Source organism: Nyctereutes procyonoides, unplaced genomic scaffold, assembly GCF_905146905.1.
Source record: "Nyctereutes procyonoides isolate TBG_1078 unplaced genomic scaffold, NYPRO_anot_genome, whole genome shotgun sequence".
Taxonomy (NCBI): Eukaryota; Metazoa; Chordata; class Mammalia; order Carnivora; family Canidae; genus Nyctereutes; species Nyctereutes procyonoides.
Window position 1 is genome coordinate 15735321 of NW_026575144.1, and position 18106 is coordinate 15753426.

The 18106-nt window shown below is 43.9% G+C and overlaps 1 protein-coding gene across 1 annotated transcript in view; it reads left to right on the forward strand.

The window, feature by feature from the left end:
• Positions 1–16617, forward strand: part of EDARADD (EDAR associated via death domain) — a 59962-nt gene extending 43345 nt beyond the window's left edge. The window contains exons 5-6 of the mRNA XM_055308910.1: positions 2697–2742; positions 14994–16617. Of these exons, the coding sequence (XP_055164885.1) occupies positions 2697–2742; positions 14994–15376 (429 nt within the window). The 3' untranslated portion in view covers positions 15377–16617. The remainder of the gene's footprint in view (positions 1–2696; positions 2743–14993) is intronic.
• Positions 16618–18106: the final 1489 nt, after the last annotated feature.

Consider the following 18106-nt stretch of genomic DNA (forward strand, 5'->3'; position numbering starts at 1 on the left):
TTCCTGCTTTGCTCCTGGATAGCTCTGAGCATGCCTGCCTCTGGCAAAGAGCTCCTGAGTGACCGCCCCCCCTGCCTCCCCATTGTCTGTGAGATGAAGCTCCTTAGACAACCAGGTCAGAGTAAATCCCTCCCAGCCTGAGTCTGGCCTCAGAGCATCTCCTTCTATTGTTTCTCATGGCCTTTGCTTCAGACAAAGTGCCTTATGGACACCATGTTGCCACTTCCTTGCTAGCTCACGTGGGCCTCCAGCTCAATGCCTTGCCTCCAAGTACCCACTGTCCAGATCCTCAGCAAAGTTCATCTCAAACATGTCTGGAGAAACCTCCTCTGGTTTTTTTCCTGTCAGAGGAAACGTCTCCTCTCTGATTGGGTCTATGCATCCCTATTGGAACTCATCACCTCTGCCTTATACTTTAGTTATTTATGTGCATCTCTATTTCCCCAGCATATCTGATGGCAGGCCTTGAGGTCAGGGGTTCAGATTTATCTTTGTATATAGGTTCTGACATGGGGAGCTGGTGCATATCAGGTGCTTCATCAAGAGGTGTTGAGTAAAGGTCATTTTTTAAAAATGCAAAAATAAGTCTTTTCTGATTTCACTCTTGGACAACTAACCTAAGAAGTAGCATAACATAATAATCAGAGTAAGAACAGAGATAATAGATATTCTTCTGTATTCTGTCTCCATCAACGTTCACACCTCATTCTGTGTCATGTCACATCCCTTGTCTCTCTCACAGGGATGATTCTGGCCAGATGTTGTCTCTGATACAAATTTTCTTCAGGTTATGAGAAATCCAGTCAAATCCATGTTAACGTAGTCTTTTGTTAAAGGAATGCTCATGTGTTGGCAGTGATCCCCGTTGTACCACAGAGTCTGTCAAGTTTTAACATTTGTGTCTCTAAACACCAGCTGAAGGTCCCGTTTCTGTTTGCTCCCTGTACGTTTCTGGTTCGGGGAACAGAACCATGAGTCTGCTGATAAAAGAGCGGGCCTGCCCCATCCTGCTGCAGTTGTGCGGATGTGAGAAGGCAGGTCCTTACATGACCGGTCCAACAGTGGCCCTACCATTGTAGAGCCTTGGAAAAGTAAAAAGGAGATTGTTGTTCTTTCACAAACTTCCTATAACCTTTACCCAGTGTACGCATCAGAGTGAGCAGGTTGCTTTTCATCCCAGTTAGGACAGTGACGAGGAGCAAGGCTCAAACAGAAATAAGAAATATTTAGATTGGGGAGGAGGGTGGATGCGGAATCTGGCTGGTTAAACGCAGGAATGCTGCTCATGTGGGGATAAAAAGGAGGCTCATAATTAGATGAGTGTATCTACGCTGCTGAGACATGAGAATATATGAGCTCTGAATGAGGGAGAGGGCTTCTCAGAAGATGAAGAGAAGACTAAAAGATCGACACCTTTTAAAGAGTTGCACATCTTTAAGGAGGAAACTGAGAATGCAGAGGTCTTTGGTGACAAGCCTATATGTGGCCCCCCCTAATCCACAAAGGAGGATGCAGAGACCAGGGCTTTTGGATGCAATTCCAGTGCTGCTTCCAGAACCCGATGGAAGGGGGTCATAGTAGCTAGTGGGAGGGGTTTCCATTGTACAAAGACGGAGTTAACACAAACAGACGCATCCTGAGGATGGTCTCCTCTACTGACGTCATTGAAAACTCATTTGTGCACACAGATCCTCCAACCAGGTCAGAGTAAATCCCTCCATGTACCATATCTGGTGGCCTAGCCCTACTTGTAAAAATAGAGCCCCCGGTAGAAGGGCAGAAACGCTATCATCTCTGCAGATACTTGGACACTGCCTTTTGACAGTTTCTCCTTGCTGTTCTGAGATATATATATATATATATATATATATATATATATATATATATATATATATATATATATATATATTAAATACAATAGAAGGAGCACCTGGGTGGCTCAGTGGTTGAGCGTGATCCTGGGGTCCTGGGATCAAGTCCCATATCAGGCTTCTTGCAGAGAGACTGCTTCTTCCCCTGCCTGTGTCTCTGCCTCTATCTCTGTGTCTCTCATGAATAAATAAATAAGATCTTAAAAAAAGAAAAAAAAAAGAATAGGGCAGCCCGGGTGGCTCAGCGGTTTAGTGCCACCTTCAGCCCAGGGTGTGATCCTGGAGACCCGGGATTGAGTCCCACATTGGGCTCCCTGCGTGGAGTCTGCTTCTCCCTCTGCCTGTGTCTCTACCCTCCCCCCAACCCTGGCTCTGTATCTCTCATAAATAAATAAAATATTTAAAATAAATAAATAAATAAAAATATTTTAAAAAATAAATAGAATAGACACATAAACAAATTACAACCTAGACTGACAACAAGCCCAAGCAAAGAGTAGATAGGGAACAAGAGAAAAGTCATCCCTAGTGTGAAATAAAAGTAAAACACCAGCACATTGTTCATCTATCAGTGTCTTCCATGTGCCAGGCACTGTTCTGGGCATGGATGACTCAGCACAGGGAGCAAACAGACAAATGCCCCTTACTTCCAGGAGCTTCTATTCTAGAGGGAGACGCAGGCGGTCCCTGCCCTTTACTGTTTTTGAGATCCATCGCCACCCACCCTGCTGGGCTTTGGTGGAAATTTAACTACGTTGGAAAATTGATAATATCTCCATTCACGTATGGGTGTGATTCTAATGAAGGTTGCTTTCTGGTTGACAGGGAGAAGAAAATGGCTTTCCAGACAGTACTGGAGATCCCCTTTCAGGTAAAGGACTGATTCGATAGATGTCTGGGTTTCTCTGATAACTGGCACAGCTAAACTAAAGATAATTTGCAAATCTGTTTGTCATTAATTTTAAAAATCTGTATTACGGACAAGAGAAACTTTCCAACCACAGGCCGCAGGGAACTGCAAGGAAATGTTAACCAGATTTCACAAAAGGTATCAGAGTCTTTTCTCCATGCTAACCTGACTTGGCTCATGAGGGTCACAGCTGGGTTCTTGATAGGAAAAGTTTAGGATGGGGCACCAGTCAGAACAGAGCAAACCCTCCTCCTTCAGAGTTAGCATGGATGGAAAACTGCCAGGTAGAAGAAGGCAAGGGGGCTGAGGCCAGCCAGGGTAGCCAGCCATTGCCTCCATTCCCTGCCCTGTGCCCTGGCGCCCCATGCTGTGAGCCCCTTTCTGCTGTTGGTGTATTTAACCAGAGCAACATGAAGATGTTTCTCCTCCACCACTTGTTACTTTAAGTTGGAAATTTTGGCAATCTTCAGATTTTATATTAGTTGATCACAGAGAACATCTGGAGTGAGCATTAACATAGGCTACCAAAAGAATGATTAAAATACAGAAAAACCTCATTAATGTTTTCTATACCTTTTAAAACACCTATTGAAGGGCTGAGTCATCAGGGTTTTGTTTCTTTCTTTTTTAGGGGGAGGGTGGTGGACCCTAAAACCCCCAGGGTAATCCGTCACCACCAAATCTACTTGGACTGTGCACACATGACCATGCTGAAAATCAGAACTTGGGATGTATTCTCAACTTTTTTTTTCCCCTTAGAAACATGATGTTATCAGTGCCCAGGGGGCCCAGTCTGTTAAGCATCTGCCTCTTTTTTTTTTTTTAAGATTTTATTTTTATTCATGAGAGACAGAGAGAGAGGCAGAGATGCAGGCAGGGGGAGAAGCAGGCTCCCTTTGGGGAGCCCAATGCAGGACTTGATCCCAGGATGCTGGGATCATGGCCTGAGCCAAAGGCAGATGTTCAACCTCTGAGCCACCCAGGTGCCCAAGCATTTGCCCCTTGATCTCAGCTCAGGTCTTAATCTCAAGGTCGTGAGTTCAAGCTCTACCTTGGGCTCCACTTAAGAGAGAAAGAGGAAGGACGGAAGGAAGGAAGGAAGGAAGGAAGGAAGGAAGGAAGGACGGAAGGAAGGAAGGAAAGGAAAGGAAAGGAAAGGGAAGGGGAAAGGGAAAGGGAAGGGGAGGGGAGGGGAGGGGAAAGGAGGGGAGGGGAAGAAAGGGAAGGGAAAAGAAGGAAGGAAGGAAGGAAGGAAGGAAGGAAGGAAGGAAGGAAGGAAGGAAGGAAGGAAACATGATGTTAGTAACAGTTATCTCTGGGTGGTGAGACTCTAGGTGATTTTTTTTTCATTCAGTGGATTTTTATTTATTAAGGACCTACTGTGTGCCAGGTTCCCTAAGGAGGCCACGTGGCAAAAGTACAGCTCTGGGAGACAAGTTGGTATCCTGGTTCTAGTTCAGGCACTACCCTGATGAGAGAAGTCAAAGGGGAAACTGAGCCACATGAACTTGCAGTGGAGCCTTCCCACCGGGTTTCACGGGACAGGGCCAATGTCAGGGTCCCATATGGACACCCACTGGAACTAGCCTTCCCTGGACCCCACCCCACCCCTACCTGAGGCTAAGACCGCTGGCCAGCATTTATCCTCTCTCAGAAATGCCACAGCAGACACGCTCAGATTAGAAGCACCTTGCTGGGGACGCCTGGGTGGCTCAGTGGTTGAGGGTCTGCCTTCAGCTCAGGTTGTGTTCCCAGGGTCCTGGGATCCAGTCCCACATCGGGTTCCCTGCAGGGAGCCTGCTTCTCCCTCTAGCCGTGTCTCTGCCCCTCTCTATATCTCTTATGAATAAGTAAATAAAATCCTTAAAAAAAAAAACAAAAAAACCAAAACCCTCCCTGGGTAATATGAGGAAGAGAAAGCATCTTTGGCACACAAGCAGTCAATTTTTGTTTTCTTTCCACTCTTTTCTATTTTTAAAATTTCTAACATGAGTGGATATCAGAAAAATCTCTCTTCCCAAAACTTTAACCTGTATCTACAAATCCATATATAACAAATGATTAGATGTAGGCAAATAAATGTATACAATGTATGGTAAAATGACCAAGGACATCTGTAAAAGGCTGATTCACCTGGGTGCTAAGGGCATGAATTTTTTCCCCTATGCTCATCTGAATTTTCAGATTTTCTGCAATAAGCACATATTTCTTTTCTAATTAAAAAAAATATGTATTTAAACTTTGAAAGGACTAGCACCCTCCCCACTAATGTGGAATGTGAGCTAAAATGGACATGGATATGGTAAGTTATTTAGGAATATCTATAACCTTTATAAATTAAAGTTCTTTTTTTAAAATTTTTATTTATTTATGATAGTCACAGGGGGGGGGGGGCAGAGACATAGGCAGAGGGAGAAGCAGGCTCCATGCACCGGGAGCCCGATGTGGGATTCGATCCCGGTCTCCAGGATCGCGCCCTGAGCCAAAGGCAGGCGCCAAACCGCTGCGCCACCCAGGGATCCCATAAATTAAAGTTCTTATTGATAGATTAACTTTCATCAAATTTCACTTGTCTCTTAAAAAACTTTCCCTGTGTCAAAATGAAATGGAAAACTTTTGAAGAGAATAAACTCCTCACAGTGATAGCAAGTGATATTATTGAGAGCAGACGGTGCTATTGAAGTTGGTACCTTTGGCAGCTGGCATAGTACTCGCACACAAGAGTGAGTGTTCAGGTGTTTCGTTGGAGTTTTGGTTTTGGTTTTGTTTTTCCTAAACAGGTAGATGAGACACACTGACTTAATGGCTTTGCTCTTGGATAAATAGGCAAAAGCTGATCCACATATTTCAGTCTTTGAATGAGGGTAGCAACTTAAGATTTATTTTATCATTTTAGTTACAAACACTAATCTAGCACTTACTGTGTACCAGGCCCTGTTCTGAGCCCTTTAAAAAGCCGCTTAGAAAAAGTGCACATGACAACTCAGAACTTACTTTCCTCACCAGGTGGATGTTACAGAAGCAATGCTGGGTCCCGTGGCTGGTGCTGGGTCACAGGAATCCTAAGTGGGACTCAAGCCCAGGGCCTGGCCAGGAGCTCAGTCCCAACCACTGCACCAGGCTGCCTCTCTACTGGTCAGACGCAGTGGCCAGGTAGTAACCACATTGAATGTTGGAGTCATACAGTGGGGTGCGGGTCAGCTATCTCAGATACGGCCCGAATCTGGAAGGAAGCCAAAGCCCAAGCTCCCACCACCACCCCTATCCCTGGCCCCATCTCCAAAGTCAGTCTCTGAACACTGCAATACCTTTCACAAAAGGTTTGCTACTTTCCCTAGATCAGGCCCCAGGCCTTAACTCAGAGCCTGGATTTTATTTAATTCTTGTCTTTGAAAACCTGAGTTGTCTGCAATCTGGCTTCTAGCTGGTTAGAATAAGCGCTGTCGGGAGCATGGAAGGCACTGCTATAGAAGGACGGAGGAGACAGACTGAGAAATGACAGCTGACGGTTTGAAATCAGGCAAAGGAAACAAATGCAAATCAGAATCAGCTACCACTAGAAAAGCAAAGCCTCCTTCGTGGAGCTAGTGAGTGCAGAAGCAAACAACTGGGGGAGGGGGTGCAGAGCACAAGAAGGAGGACACCCACTGTGATGCCCTGGATTAATACAACAACGCAAATCACGTTCAGTTTACTCGGCTAAAGGAGCCATTAGAGTTTTACAGCGTTTTCATGTAGGTTTTCAAAATGAAAGCAGTCCGGCATGAAAGGAGTAAGACTCAGTTTTTAGAAAGTATCCCCCAAATTGAAAATATAAACCTCTCCTTGTCCCCCATCTGGTGGCAGTAGATATCACACAGACCACACTTCCTGCACTTGGTCTGGACACTAGGCCAGTTTTTCAAGGATGACTTTCCGACAACCTCACATAATTCAGCACTTGCCCAACCCATACCGAATTTCCCCACAGAAATGAATGTAAACTAGGATTGTTATTTTTTTCAAATTAGGTCCATTAAATGATGCTTTGTTAATATGTCTTTTTCACATAAGTTCTGAAGCCAAATTCCCATGGAATTCTATGCTTTATTTTTACCTGGGTCCTTTCTTACCTAAGTTTGTTTTTCTCTTAAAATGCCCTCTATGCTCCAGTTTTGTTTGATGACAAAATTGAGGTGCAGCATGATTTACTATCCCAGATCCTTCCAATTTATCAGTTAGACTCCCCAGTGCTTGATGTCTCCTTTAAAGGGTATTTGAGAGAGAGAGAATGAAATGGGATTGTTTTTCCCTTTGGTTAAGAGATCAAACGCCCACCAAAAGCCTTTGGGTTAGTTTCTTGGGAGATAAAAATAGTTCATCATTTTCCAGCTCAGAGCATATAAACTACCTCCGATGAATAATGTGATGTGTGCATGCACCCCAGTGATTTATCAAAGCCATAAACTGACATTTTAAATATATTTATTTCCAACCACATTGGAAACCACACATAGAAAAAAAGCACAAATTTACAACCTTAACACACATTACTGCAGAAGTATTCAGCTCTACTCTGATACTTTGTTGGCATTTTGCAAGCTCCAAATCTGATAATTTGTAGACACCTGGGATAGAGGTGTTTTATTTCAGGACCACAGTATTTTGCTAGTTGCAAAGTTGCCAATGGAAAGATGTTTACTATTTAATTGTTTGAATTAACTATGTATCCTGGGGAACGTTATAATAAATGATCTAGAAGCTCCCAGTGGTCCTGAGCACACTGGAGGGAAACACCCATGTAGAAATAGCTCTCGAAAAGCCAGGGTGTACAAGATAAAACAGCACCTACCCTGCAGGGAGACACATTAAGGCAGTCTGTGATCCACTGCCAACATCCTGACTGGAGCCAATTTCTAGGCTCAACTAATCATGACCTCTGTGAATCCTGAATCTTGTTCCAATTCACAATTAACTCTTAATTGACCAGTATTTTAAAACCTGCCAGCCCCCCACACTGGAGTTATATGGTGTGCCGTTGGACACAGACTGTTTCTTACTGATGTTTTAAGTGACCTGAGCCACACCTTGTCAGCGAACATTCTTGATTCCTAAACGCTTCTTTAAAGTCTGCGTAAATGTGTATGAGAGAGTGGATGAAGATTAAGGAGAGAGGACAGGAAACACCCTGTAGGAAAACCCACACATCTACTGCTGAGTGTGGGGAAATGTTTTCTGCTCAAAGACTTAATCACCAAACAGACACCCTATCTCTCAAAGAAAAGTAGCTCTGATTCCAAAACGTAATCTTGGCAGACCCTTCTAAGAGCTTACCCCACAGCTGTCTTTAAGGAAATAGTCTTCAACCCCAGCTGCATATTAGAATTCCCAGTGAAGCCTTTAAAAATTCCCACGTCGGGCAGCCCCGTTGGCGCAGCGGTTTGGCACCGCGCTGCAGCCTGGGGTGTGATCCTGGAGACCCGGGATCGAGTCCCACATCGGGCTCCCTGCGTGGAGCCTGCATTTCCCTCTGCCTCTCTCTCTGTGTCTATGAATAAATAAATAAAATCTTTTAAAAAAAAATTCCCATGTCCCTCCAGCACCCCAGACCAATTAATTAAGGATCCTCGAGGGTGGGGCCAGAGTTAGGATTTTGTGAATTTCCCTGGGGGTGGAGGTGGGGCTCTGAGGGGAGGAAGAGTTCTATCTGGTAGCCAAGGTTGAGAACTACTGCTTTTAAAAAGGCCGTTGGTTATGCTCGCTATCCACAGCTCTTAATCCTTTGTTGCCTGCCCATCATGCCCTGGGAAGAGGCTTTAATGGATGATCTCATTCAATCCTTGTAACAACCTTATGAAATAGGTCTCTCTGCCCCTGTTCAGGGAGTGAGGGTATGGCCTTGGCGATCTCAGTTACCTGTCCAAGTTGCACACCTGCACCGTGCTACCTGGTACTGACAGCCAGTTGGCATGCCTCTAAAGCTGTTATTAATCTCTGTGACACACAGGTTACTCCTTCTCCATAGCAATCAGGAGTCTTTCTTCTGCCTTGTATATGCTCAGTTAGCACTTAAAAAAAAAAAAAAGTTTTGGTTGATTTGAAATTTTCTGGGTAGCTCTTAGGCTGCTCAGAGGTTTCTAATTGGACTATTTCTCCATGACACACTCTTCATTCATTTGATTTACTCAACAAATATTACTGAGCACATGCTTTGTGCCTGGGATGAAGTGGTGACATCAGACAGCAAAGTCTCTTTCCTCTTGGAGTTTATATACTAGTTGGGAGTGGCAGACAAAAACCACAAATAAATAAGTCATTACTTATGGTGGTAGGTGTGCCTTGAGGAAAATAAACAAGGGTAATAGGATTTTTCCTGGCAGAGGAGGATCCTGCTTTCAGCTAAAAAGGTGCATGGGGACCTGAACAATGCAAAGGAGCCAGTCATGTGAAGAAATGAGGAAGGAGGACTCCAGGGAGAAAAGCTAGCTGGTGCAAAGGCCCTGAGGCAGGCCTGAGCTTAGTGATCTGGGGATAAATGTGGGAGGGGAGGGCAATGGAGAAGGAAGGGAGCTGGAAGATTTCAGCAGGGGCCAGATTACATGGGGACTCTTTTCTTCCCAGTGTCCTTAAAAAAATAATAATAAATGTAAAACCTAACATCTTTACATAAGATCTAACAAAAATGCTTTCATATCATTTATCTCATTTAATTCATGAGATATAGAAATTATCATTTTCATTTCATGGATGAGGAATCAGAAGTCTGTAGATGTGAAATGCCTAGAGAAGTCAGGCTGTAGGAGTTTGGAGCACTGAGATTTAGTGAGCCCCACATGACACAGGTTGGAATGATCCAGGACTAAGGACTCTGAGCCCCTATGGAGGGGCTGGTTGTATCTTAGCCCCTCCCTCCATAAATGACTGTGGTGGGATGAAGAGGCACTGGGAAATCTGTTGCTTTCTCCTCTGACAAACTCTCCCCAAGTGTAAACCAGTACTCAGACTAGACTCACAGAGAGTGGGTTTTCTAGGGCTTTGGCTTCTAAAATAGGAAGTCATTGTACGTTGATGGTGTGTTCCACTCTGGCTCTGCATCAGCAGAAAGTACACCAGTCAAGTGTCAAAATATGGCAAGTGAGGACCCTCATTAGACAATCCGAGTAACTTCCTTTTTGAAATAGCCCTCCCTTCTCCTCCCCCAAGTCTAGAATCAATCCCTTCTTTTGTATTTTAAGACCAATGCTGTAGTGTTTTCTCCCAATACCTCTTTATTGTCAGGAGACACAGCAACATTCTTTTTCCTTTAATTTTCTCTCTTCAGGTCCTAAGACTCATCAAACAGTAGTAACAAATCTATCAGTGGGTGCCTGGCCAGATCAGTGGGTAGAGTGTGCAACTCTTGATCTCTGGGGTTGTGAGTTCAAGCCCCACGTTGGGTGTAGAAATTATTTAAAAACAACAAGTGTCCCTTCTCTCCTGGGGAGAAAGCATAGTTCTTCTTCACTCATTTGGCAAACAATTTCTGAGCTGCAGCTATATAGAACCCTTGTGCTTGTTTTTTGAGAGGCATCAGGTAATAATCCCATTTCCCCCCATTTCTGATGAAAGCTTCTTTGGTCCTATGTCTCTCTCTCCCCACAATTGTTTCTTCCCCAAGGCATCGCCCAGCCTAGCCTTTTATGTGCACCATTACATGATAGGTGTTTAAGGCAGTATAGGACGAAATACATTTGATACGATACAAAACAAAACAAAACAGGTTTCTCCACTTAAGTCCACCAGGGAGCTAATTATAGTTTATGATTCTAAAGCAGGCAGCTTTAAATTCACTAGTGTTGATGTTTCGTGTCGATTGCAATTCAGTAAACGGTTTGTGATTTGTGTCACAAAAAATACAAAAGGGAAACCGATAGATTTTTGGCACATCATTTCTTTTCAGACAAACTAATAAATGGTCAAAGTTCAAAGAAAAGCTTCTCCTACACTAGAAGGCTTAAAGGAGCTTTGCAGAAACCTTACTGATGTCTTTCTTCTTCTTTATATTATTTATTAATATTTTTATTCCTTTTCTTGACACCAAAGGAAAGAATCTCACCAACACTGAATCTTACAAAGGTGGTGTCAGAGATGACCTTTGCGCTCCAATATATTTAATGCAGGACTTGGAGATTTCAATCCTTTATTTTTCTGTGACATTTAAAAATATTTTTTGAAGCATCCAAAGAAACACAATCATAAACAATTAGAAAATATCCATTATTAACAATTTTGTTATACATACTTCCAGACTTTTTTTGTGAATAGGTATATATGCTTTATATGAATATGAATGACTATATTGTTTTTTTAGGGTTTTTATTTATCATTTTTATTTATTCATTAGAGACACAGAGAGAGAGAGAGAGAGAGAGGCAGAGACACAGGCAGAGGGAGAGGCAGGCTCCATGCAGGGAGCCCAATGCGGGACTCAATCCCGAGACTCCAGGATCATGCCCTGGGCTGAAGGCAGGCACTAAAGCTGCTGAGCCACCCAGGGATCCCATTTATCATTTTTGAGAGAGAGCAGGAACTGGGGCCAGGGGGCTGCAGAGGGAGAGGGAGAAGCAGGCTCTCAACTGAGCAGGAAGCCCAACACAGCGCTCCATCCTAAGACCCCAGGATCATGACAGAGCTGAAGGCAGATGCTTAACTGGCTGAGCCACCCAGGCGCCACTACTGTATTGTTTGTTTTTACAAAAACAGAATTATACGTGCTTTCATGGCCATTTGACAGAATATTGTTCATTTGATCCCACCTTTAAATAAGAGCAAAGAATATTGCAGAATTTCCCTTACATACTTCTTTTAGTAAGAAATCACCTTTGCCATTACAAAGTTCATTTTTTAAAAGATTTTTTTAATTTATTCATGAGAGACACAGAGAGGCAGAGACATAGGAAGAGGGAGGAGAAGCAGGCTCCATGCAAGGAGCCCGACGTGGGACTCGATCCCAGGACGCCAGGATCACAACCTGAGCCAAAGGCAAATGCTCAACCGCTGAGCCACCCAGGCATCCCACAAAGTTTGTTAAGTAAATAAACAATTGTCCCATCATGCTGCTAAAGCTTTACTTCTTAATGCATCATTATTAACATGGCTCAAGAATGGCTCTCCCGATATTACACAGAAATGTAATTCAGCATTCTTAAACTCTAAGATGTGGAACACACTGCAGAAGGATCTGGATCTGTTCTCAGGGCATTTAAGGTGTAATGAGGAACAAGAAAACCATGCAGAACATCTCACCGCAAGGCAGAGTCAGGAGATGCAAACAAAATGATGGAATTCTGAGTGAGGTGGCATTCTGGACAGGAGCTGGGGAGATTTCATGCCAACGGGTGAATCTGAGGTGGGTTTTATGGGCTGGACGAAGCTCAGCAGAGAAAGAGAAGTTCAGTTGAGGAAGTCCTGTGAGAGGGAGAGGGAGAGAGAGAGAAGAGAGAAAATTGATCAGAGAGAAAACACCAGAAAAGACATGGAGGCCTCATTTTTCCAACTGGGAAATTGACAAACATTTTTTAGTTGGTGCTGACAAGGGTCAGGTGAGATAAGTGGTATCACTGTTCCCTGGTTAGAGTATAAATTGGTACCACCTTTATTTCTGGAAAGCTGTTTGCGGCACATGCATTGATGGCCTTAGAATGCTCATACTTTTGGCCCTAACAATCCCCTTACTGGTGCGGCAAGTATAGATGTGGCCAAAAATATATGTGCAACAGTCTGCATCAAATTGTTCCTCTAAATTGTGAGAATTTGGGAAAGCCTGAAATGTTCAATAGGTTATACAAAATCTCTAAGGGTATATAACTTCCAGATTTCTATACTGAGCTGATTATTAGTTTTTTAATTGATCTGAGGTAGGCTTTGTAGGATGGATGAAGTTCGGGGAATGGAGTAGTCCAGCTGGTCTGGAGCACGGGTTGTATTTAAGGATGTCGTAGGAAGTAAGACAGGAATTATAGCATGGAGAGCTTCCAGTGGAGGCTGCGATATGGGAACTGGGTGGATGCAGTGAAAAAGTCCACCAGGACATCTCAGGAGCTCTAAGTCAATAGGGGAGTCAGAGAGCTTTGGGTGCCTTAGGGGGAGAAATTGAAGTACTGTTTTAGGTCTTAGCAGTGAGACAGGCTGGAATCTCAGCACATCAGACGACAGGGTAAGGGATGCAGCTGGGCCATGGTGGGATGGGGCTGGGGGTTCGGGGCTCAGCTGTCAGAAGGAACGTTCAGAAAGGATACAGCCTAGCATGCAATAGGCGGTATCCAAAGGGGTGTTAGGAGCCTTGGGCCCAGTTCCAGAGGCAGCCATATCCAAGGGCAGCTGGTGTGAGGGGGGGCCGTTCAAAGCAACAGGAGGTCCAGGTGACCTTCAAAGTCAGGTGGGAACCTGCTTGTTCATGTAATACATTGTTTACCATAGAAATAAAATAGCCCTGGAGAAAGTTTGGAAAATAGAAAATCCTATGGAATTAAGACAATAGCTATTACCATTTTTGTACATTTCCTTCCATAGTAATAGTAACATCGAGTTCTCATATACTTCTAATGTCCAATACACACATCCCTTACATCTTGCATTTTTCACTTGACATTACAGCACACGCATTCTCTGGGTTGCTACGTGGTCTTCATAGTTATTTAAATAAAATTCCAGGCAGCCCGGGTGGCTCAGTGGTTTAGTGCCGCCTTCAGCCCAGGGCCTGATCCTGGAGACCTGGGATCGAGTCCCACATTGGGCTCCCTGCATGGAGCCTGCTTCTCCCTCTGCCTGTGTCTCTGCCTCTCTCTCTCTGTGTGTCTCTCATGAATAAATAAATAAAATCTTTAAAGAAATTCCATCAAGTAGTACAAAAATTTCTTCCACTAATCCCTTAACTTTGACATTTGTTTTTTAAAAATGGATAATAAAAATAAGACTGTAATTAAACATTTTCATTTGTATACATATTCTAGATTATCTCTTTAGGCTGGGTTTCCTGAAGTTATATCCCAGATCAATGAATATGAGCAGGATTTTTATGGTTTTTGTCATCTTATACTTGCCTCCAGATTGCTGGTTCACAATCTTTGGATCACCAAAGACACTGTCTTGTTCTAATTTTTAATTTCCCTAAACTGGGAAGTCCAGGGCTCAGAATAGTAAAGGTCGTTGCAGCCTCCCAGAATTTTCCAAGCCAGTGATCTCTGGCATAGCCTTTGGGTGTTAAAGTCCCTGGTCAGAAGGGTCAGGAGACCCAGTATGAATGCAGAGTTGAAGACACGATGCCATGCTGTGCAGAAACACCACTTACAACTTTATTGTAAATAGTTTGCCAGCAATTCTTCCCGGCTCCTTCACCCTCCCCCTACACTCATGCTCCCTCGTATTGAAATGAGGCTAGAGATAACTGATGGAAAAATGTTTGCCCTTCCCCTGGGCTGGGGCTGTGCCCTCCTTGGTGAGGCTCAGCTCAGAAGCCTCCTGTTCATCCATCCCACTGTGCACACCTCAGGGTGTTGGCTTCACTTCAAAGCAGCTGCATGGGTGAAGAAAACACAGATAAAGGCAAAGGGATGATAAGGTGGTCATAAATCTAAAAAGTAAGTTTTCTGGCATTATCAATTATCTCTCCGTTTCAAATATGCATATAGACTGGATATTCCAGTTTTCTGTTTGTGTGTGAGTGTGTGTATGTGTGTGTGTGTGTTTAAAGGCCTTTTAAAGAATTGTGTAATCATTTATACCCTAACATGCCATGTTAGGCATTCAAAAGCTGTCAGGGCTGACTTGTAACTTGGAAGGGGTAGGGGTGGAGGTCCAGGTAGGTATAGGCTGGTGTACCTATGGGATAGTTGAGCGTGACTTCCTCTGGTGACCTGCCCACAGAGAGAGCCCTGCTCCTCCAAACTCAGATTCCCGCCAGCAGTCCCCCAAACACACAATGTAAGACACAGAGAGTCTCAAAAAGAAAGGGAAGCTGACTGTGTAAAATCTCACTAGTGCTTCTAGCAAAGCAAGCCATCCTTGGCTGTCAAAAATGCCACATTTGTTGTGTGAATATATAGAAAGGAGTATCCTGAAATATTCCTCTCTAAGGTGCACTGTGCTGTCCACTAGTGCTGCTGGCATTCCAGCGGAAGGATAAAGGATGGAAGAGATGGACGCGTGTGTTTGCTTTTTTGCTGACCTGTGGACCATATTGCTTGTTCCTGCAGACCTAAGCAAAGATGAGTCCTGCAAGGAGAACTGTACTTGTTCCTCCTGTGTGCTCCGGGCCCCGACCATAAGTGACTTACTCAATGATCAGGACTTGCTTGATGTCATCAGGATAAAGCTGGATCCATGTCACCCAACAATAAAAAACTGGAGGAATTTTGCAAGTAAATGGGGCATGCCCTATGATGAACTGTGTTTCCTGGAGCAGCGGCCTCAGAGCCCTACCTTGGAGTTCCTGCTCCGGAACAGCCAGAGGCCAGTGGGCCAGCTGATGGAGCTCTGCAGGCTCTACCACAGGGCCGACGTGGAGAAGGTCCTGCACAGGTGGGTGGATGAGGAGTGGCCCAAGAGGGGTCGTGGAGACCACCCCAGGAACTTCTAGACCTCAGCTTCTTTGGCCTCTTTGGACCTTGAAACAACCACAGGTTAAGGAGGAATGTGGATCTGTTCTTTTTGTAATTGTTTAGGATAAGGACATGAGAATGATGGACATTGATTGGTTCTCCCCAAAGCTGGTGGTTTTTGGAGGGGTAGGGTTGTGTTTTGGTGGCGGATTTTTGTTTGTGTAGTTTTGCACATCTGTTTTAATTTAATATTTGAATCTGGTTGGGGAAAGATACTTCGTAGCCTCAGATGGGGACCAGGGCCAAAGACCACAGTCAGAATGGAATCATGCCATGATGAAAATAAAATGATCCTCTCCCTTCAACACTGTGGGAGACTGAAATGAGAACTAAGATTGTGGATGGTGCCAGCGGGTCATCATCCATGGGATCCTTCATGATGGACCGACAGCTCTCCCACAGCTCAGAGGACAACACAGAGAAATTACCTTGTTCCTTTTTCTGTCATAGAGGACTTTGGTATCATGGGGCCATACCTTCAGGCCATATGTGCCATCTTTTTTATTCAAATACTTTGGTAATCTGTGCACTATCAAAAATGCCATTTGTGCAAGTTTTTTTTTTTTTTTTCAAGAAATACGAAAGTAGTAGCAAGAGGACAGAGTTAGGAATCAGGAGGCTTCTAAGGACCTTGGGCAAAGTGTTTGACAGAGAGAGTACACAAAATGCCCTTTGTTACCCAAGACTTTTTAATAATTGAATTAATAGTTGCTCTTCCATCTTTTGTATGAGGCTGAGTGTTTCATACCTGGCATCAGGTTCAGTTAAGAAATAAATAAAAATCACCTGGCCCAGAGTTGAAATGTAACAACTTCTAGCACCTACTATCACAGCTGGAAACAGAGCCACCAACAAACACTACATAGCGGTTTAGCCAAGAACAGGACGTCTTTGATGCTGAAGATCAGTATTAAAATCCAAATTTTAGAGGATTTTAAACCAAATGAAAAATTGGATCTGATGTTCTTATTTTGTGGTTTAGGGGGAGGTAAAGTGTGGAGGATGGAAGAGTTTGTTACTGGAGAGATCAGATTTTCTCTCTCTCTCTCTCTCTTTAATGGGGTAACAGAGATATGAGGCAAAGCCTTGGCTTGTTTGACAATTTCATGAAAGCCCTATTTGGATTTGGCTAGGGCTCAGAAAATTAAGGCACTCCTTTCAGTTTGGTGGGATTCTGTACAAGTCCTGGATTAAAATAAACAAAAATGATGAACATTGATTGGAATACAAAAAAAGATAAGAATTAACTCAAAATTATTTTCTCAACTTCCAACATATTTTTCCACTGACAGTTTTAGCAGTTTTTATTAGGTTGCCAATATATAGAGTCAACTTTGCTATCAAATATAAACTCTAAACTAACCAAATCTATGGAGATTTACTCATCACTTCTGATTCAGGGTTAATCTCACCAGCTCATCTTCCTCTGTTTGATTTATCAGATAAATGTCAGGTTTATCACAAAATGTATTTAAAGGAGCAGCCAGTAATAAAATGTGGAGCTTTTTAAAATTAGGTTCTTTTCATTTGATGTCCAATGAGGTGGTTGTTAAATATTTATCGTCAGCTATGGTCCAGGCCCCCATACAGAACTCATTAAGGGGGCTCTAATCTTCTAGGAATTGGATTTTATGTTCCAGGTTCCCATTAATCCACAGAGACACCCCACCCTCAATATGTTAGCACAAAATTCACAGTGGAAGAATATAGATGAACTTTTGGCATTCTTTATTGACACATTAGGGAAGTAGAACCAAAAAGGGGTTGTGATTATTCAGTGAGGCATGATACAGGCCCCCAGCAGCTGGATGCCATCACTGCTTGTGTCCCGCTACCCCTGGGATACAAGGAGTGGGCCCCAGGCTGGCGAATGTCCCGCTAACTGCAGCCTGGCCAGGTGCCACAGGAAGTCCCTCCCCTCTCCATGCTGCTGGGGAACTTCATCTTTTTATCACAGTTCCCCCTGCCCATCTCCATCCTGGCCAACCTGTCATGCTGCAGGCTCTCTGAACAGGTAGAAGCAGGGGGAGGGGGAGAGGGAGGAAGATGGGAGGGAAAACCCCTTTTGCTCCCTTTCATCAGCCTCCTCCTTCCTCCTCCTGCCTCTAGGCCTCCACCTCCTCCAAATAGAGACCTAAAAGAACAGGTGGTACCTCCACCCCTACCGCCAGCCATCACTCCCATGGAGATGGGGAGGTTTTTGTGATTTCCAGACACTTCCTCCACCTCCAAATCACATAGGACAAAGGTGCAATGGGAAGAAAGAGGATTGGAATAAAACCACTCCCAGCACCCTGACTTCCCTCCCTGATGCCTCACCAACTTCCCTGGTCTCATGCCCTGCTCTTTGGGGGATTCCCAACTCAGTGGACACTCTGCTCTATTGAAAGCCATGGCAAGTCACAGACCACCCTCACTGGCTTGGAACAGCAGTTGGGGGAAGTAGGCTTCTAAATTTCCTCCCAGTAGGGCCACAGCTGCAAATTTTAAATAATGTTTAAGGTCCTAATATCCCAGACATTAAATCTGGAAAATATTGTAAAGAATTTTCCCATGGAAACATTATTATACAGGTCGATGAGGTTCTTTTAGAACTCTGTGTTTTATATTTCCCAAATTTCTGAATTAAGTTTTTTGTAAGCTGGCTTGGGAACACTGGTCCCTGTTGGCACTGCTTCTGTGGGATGTGTTTCCAATTCCAAACCCAA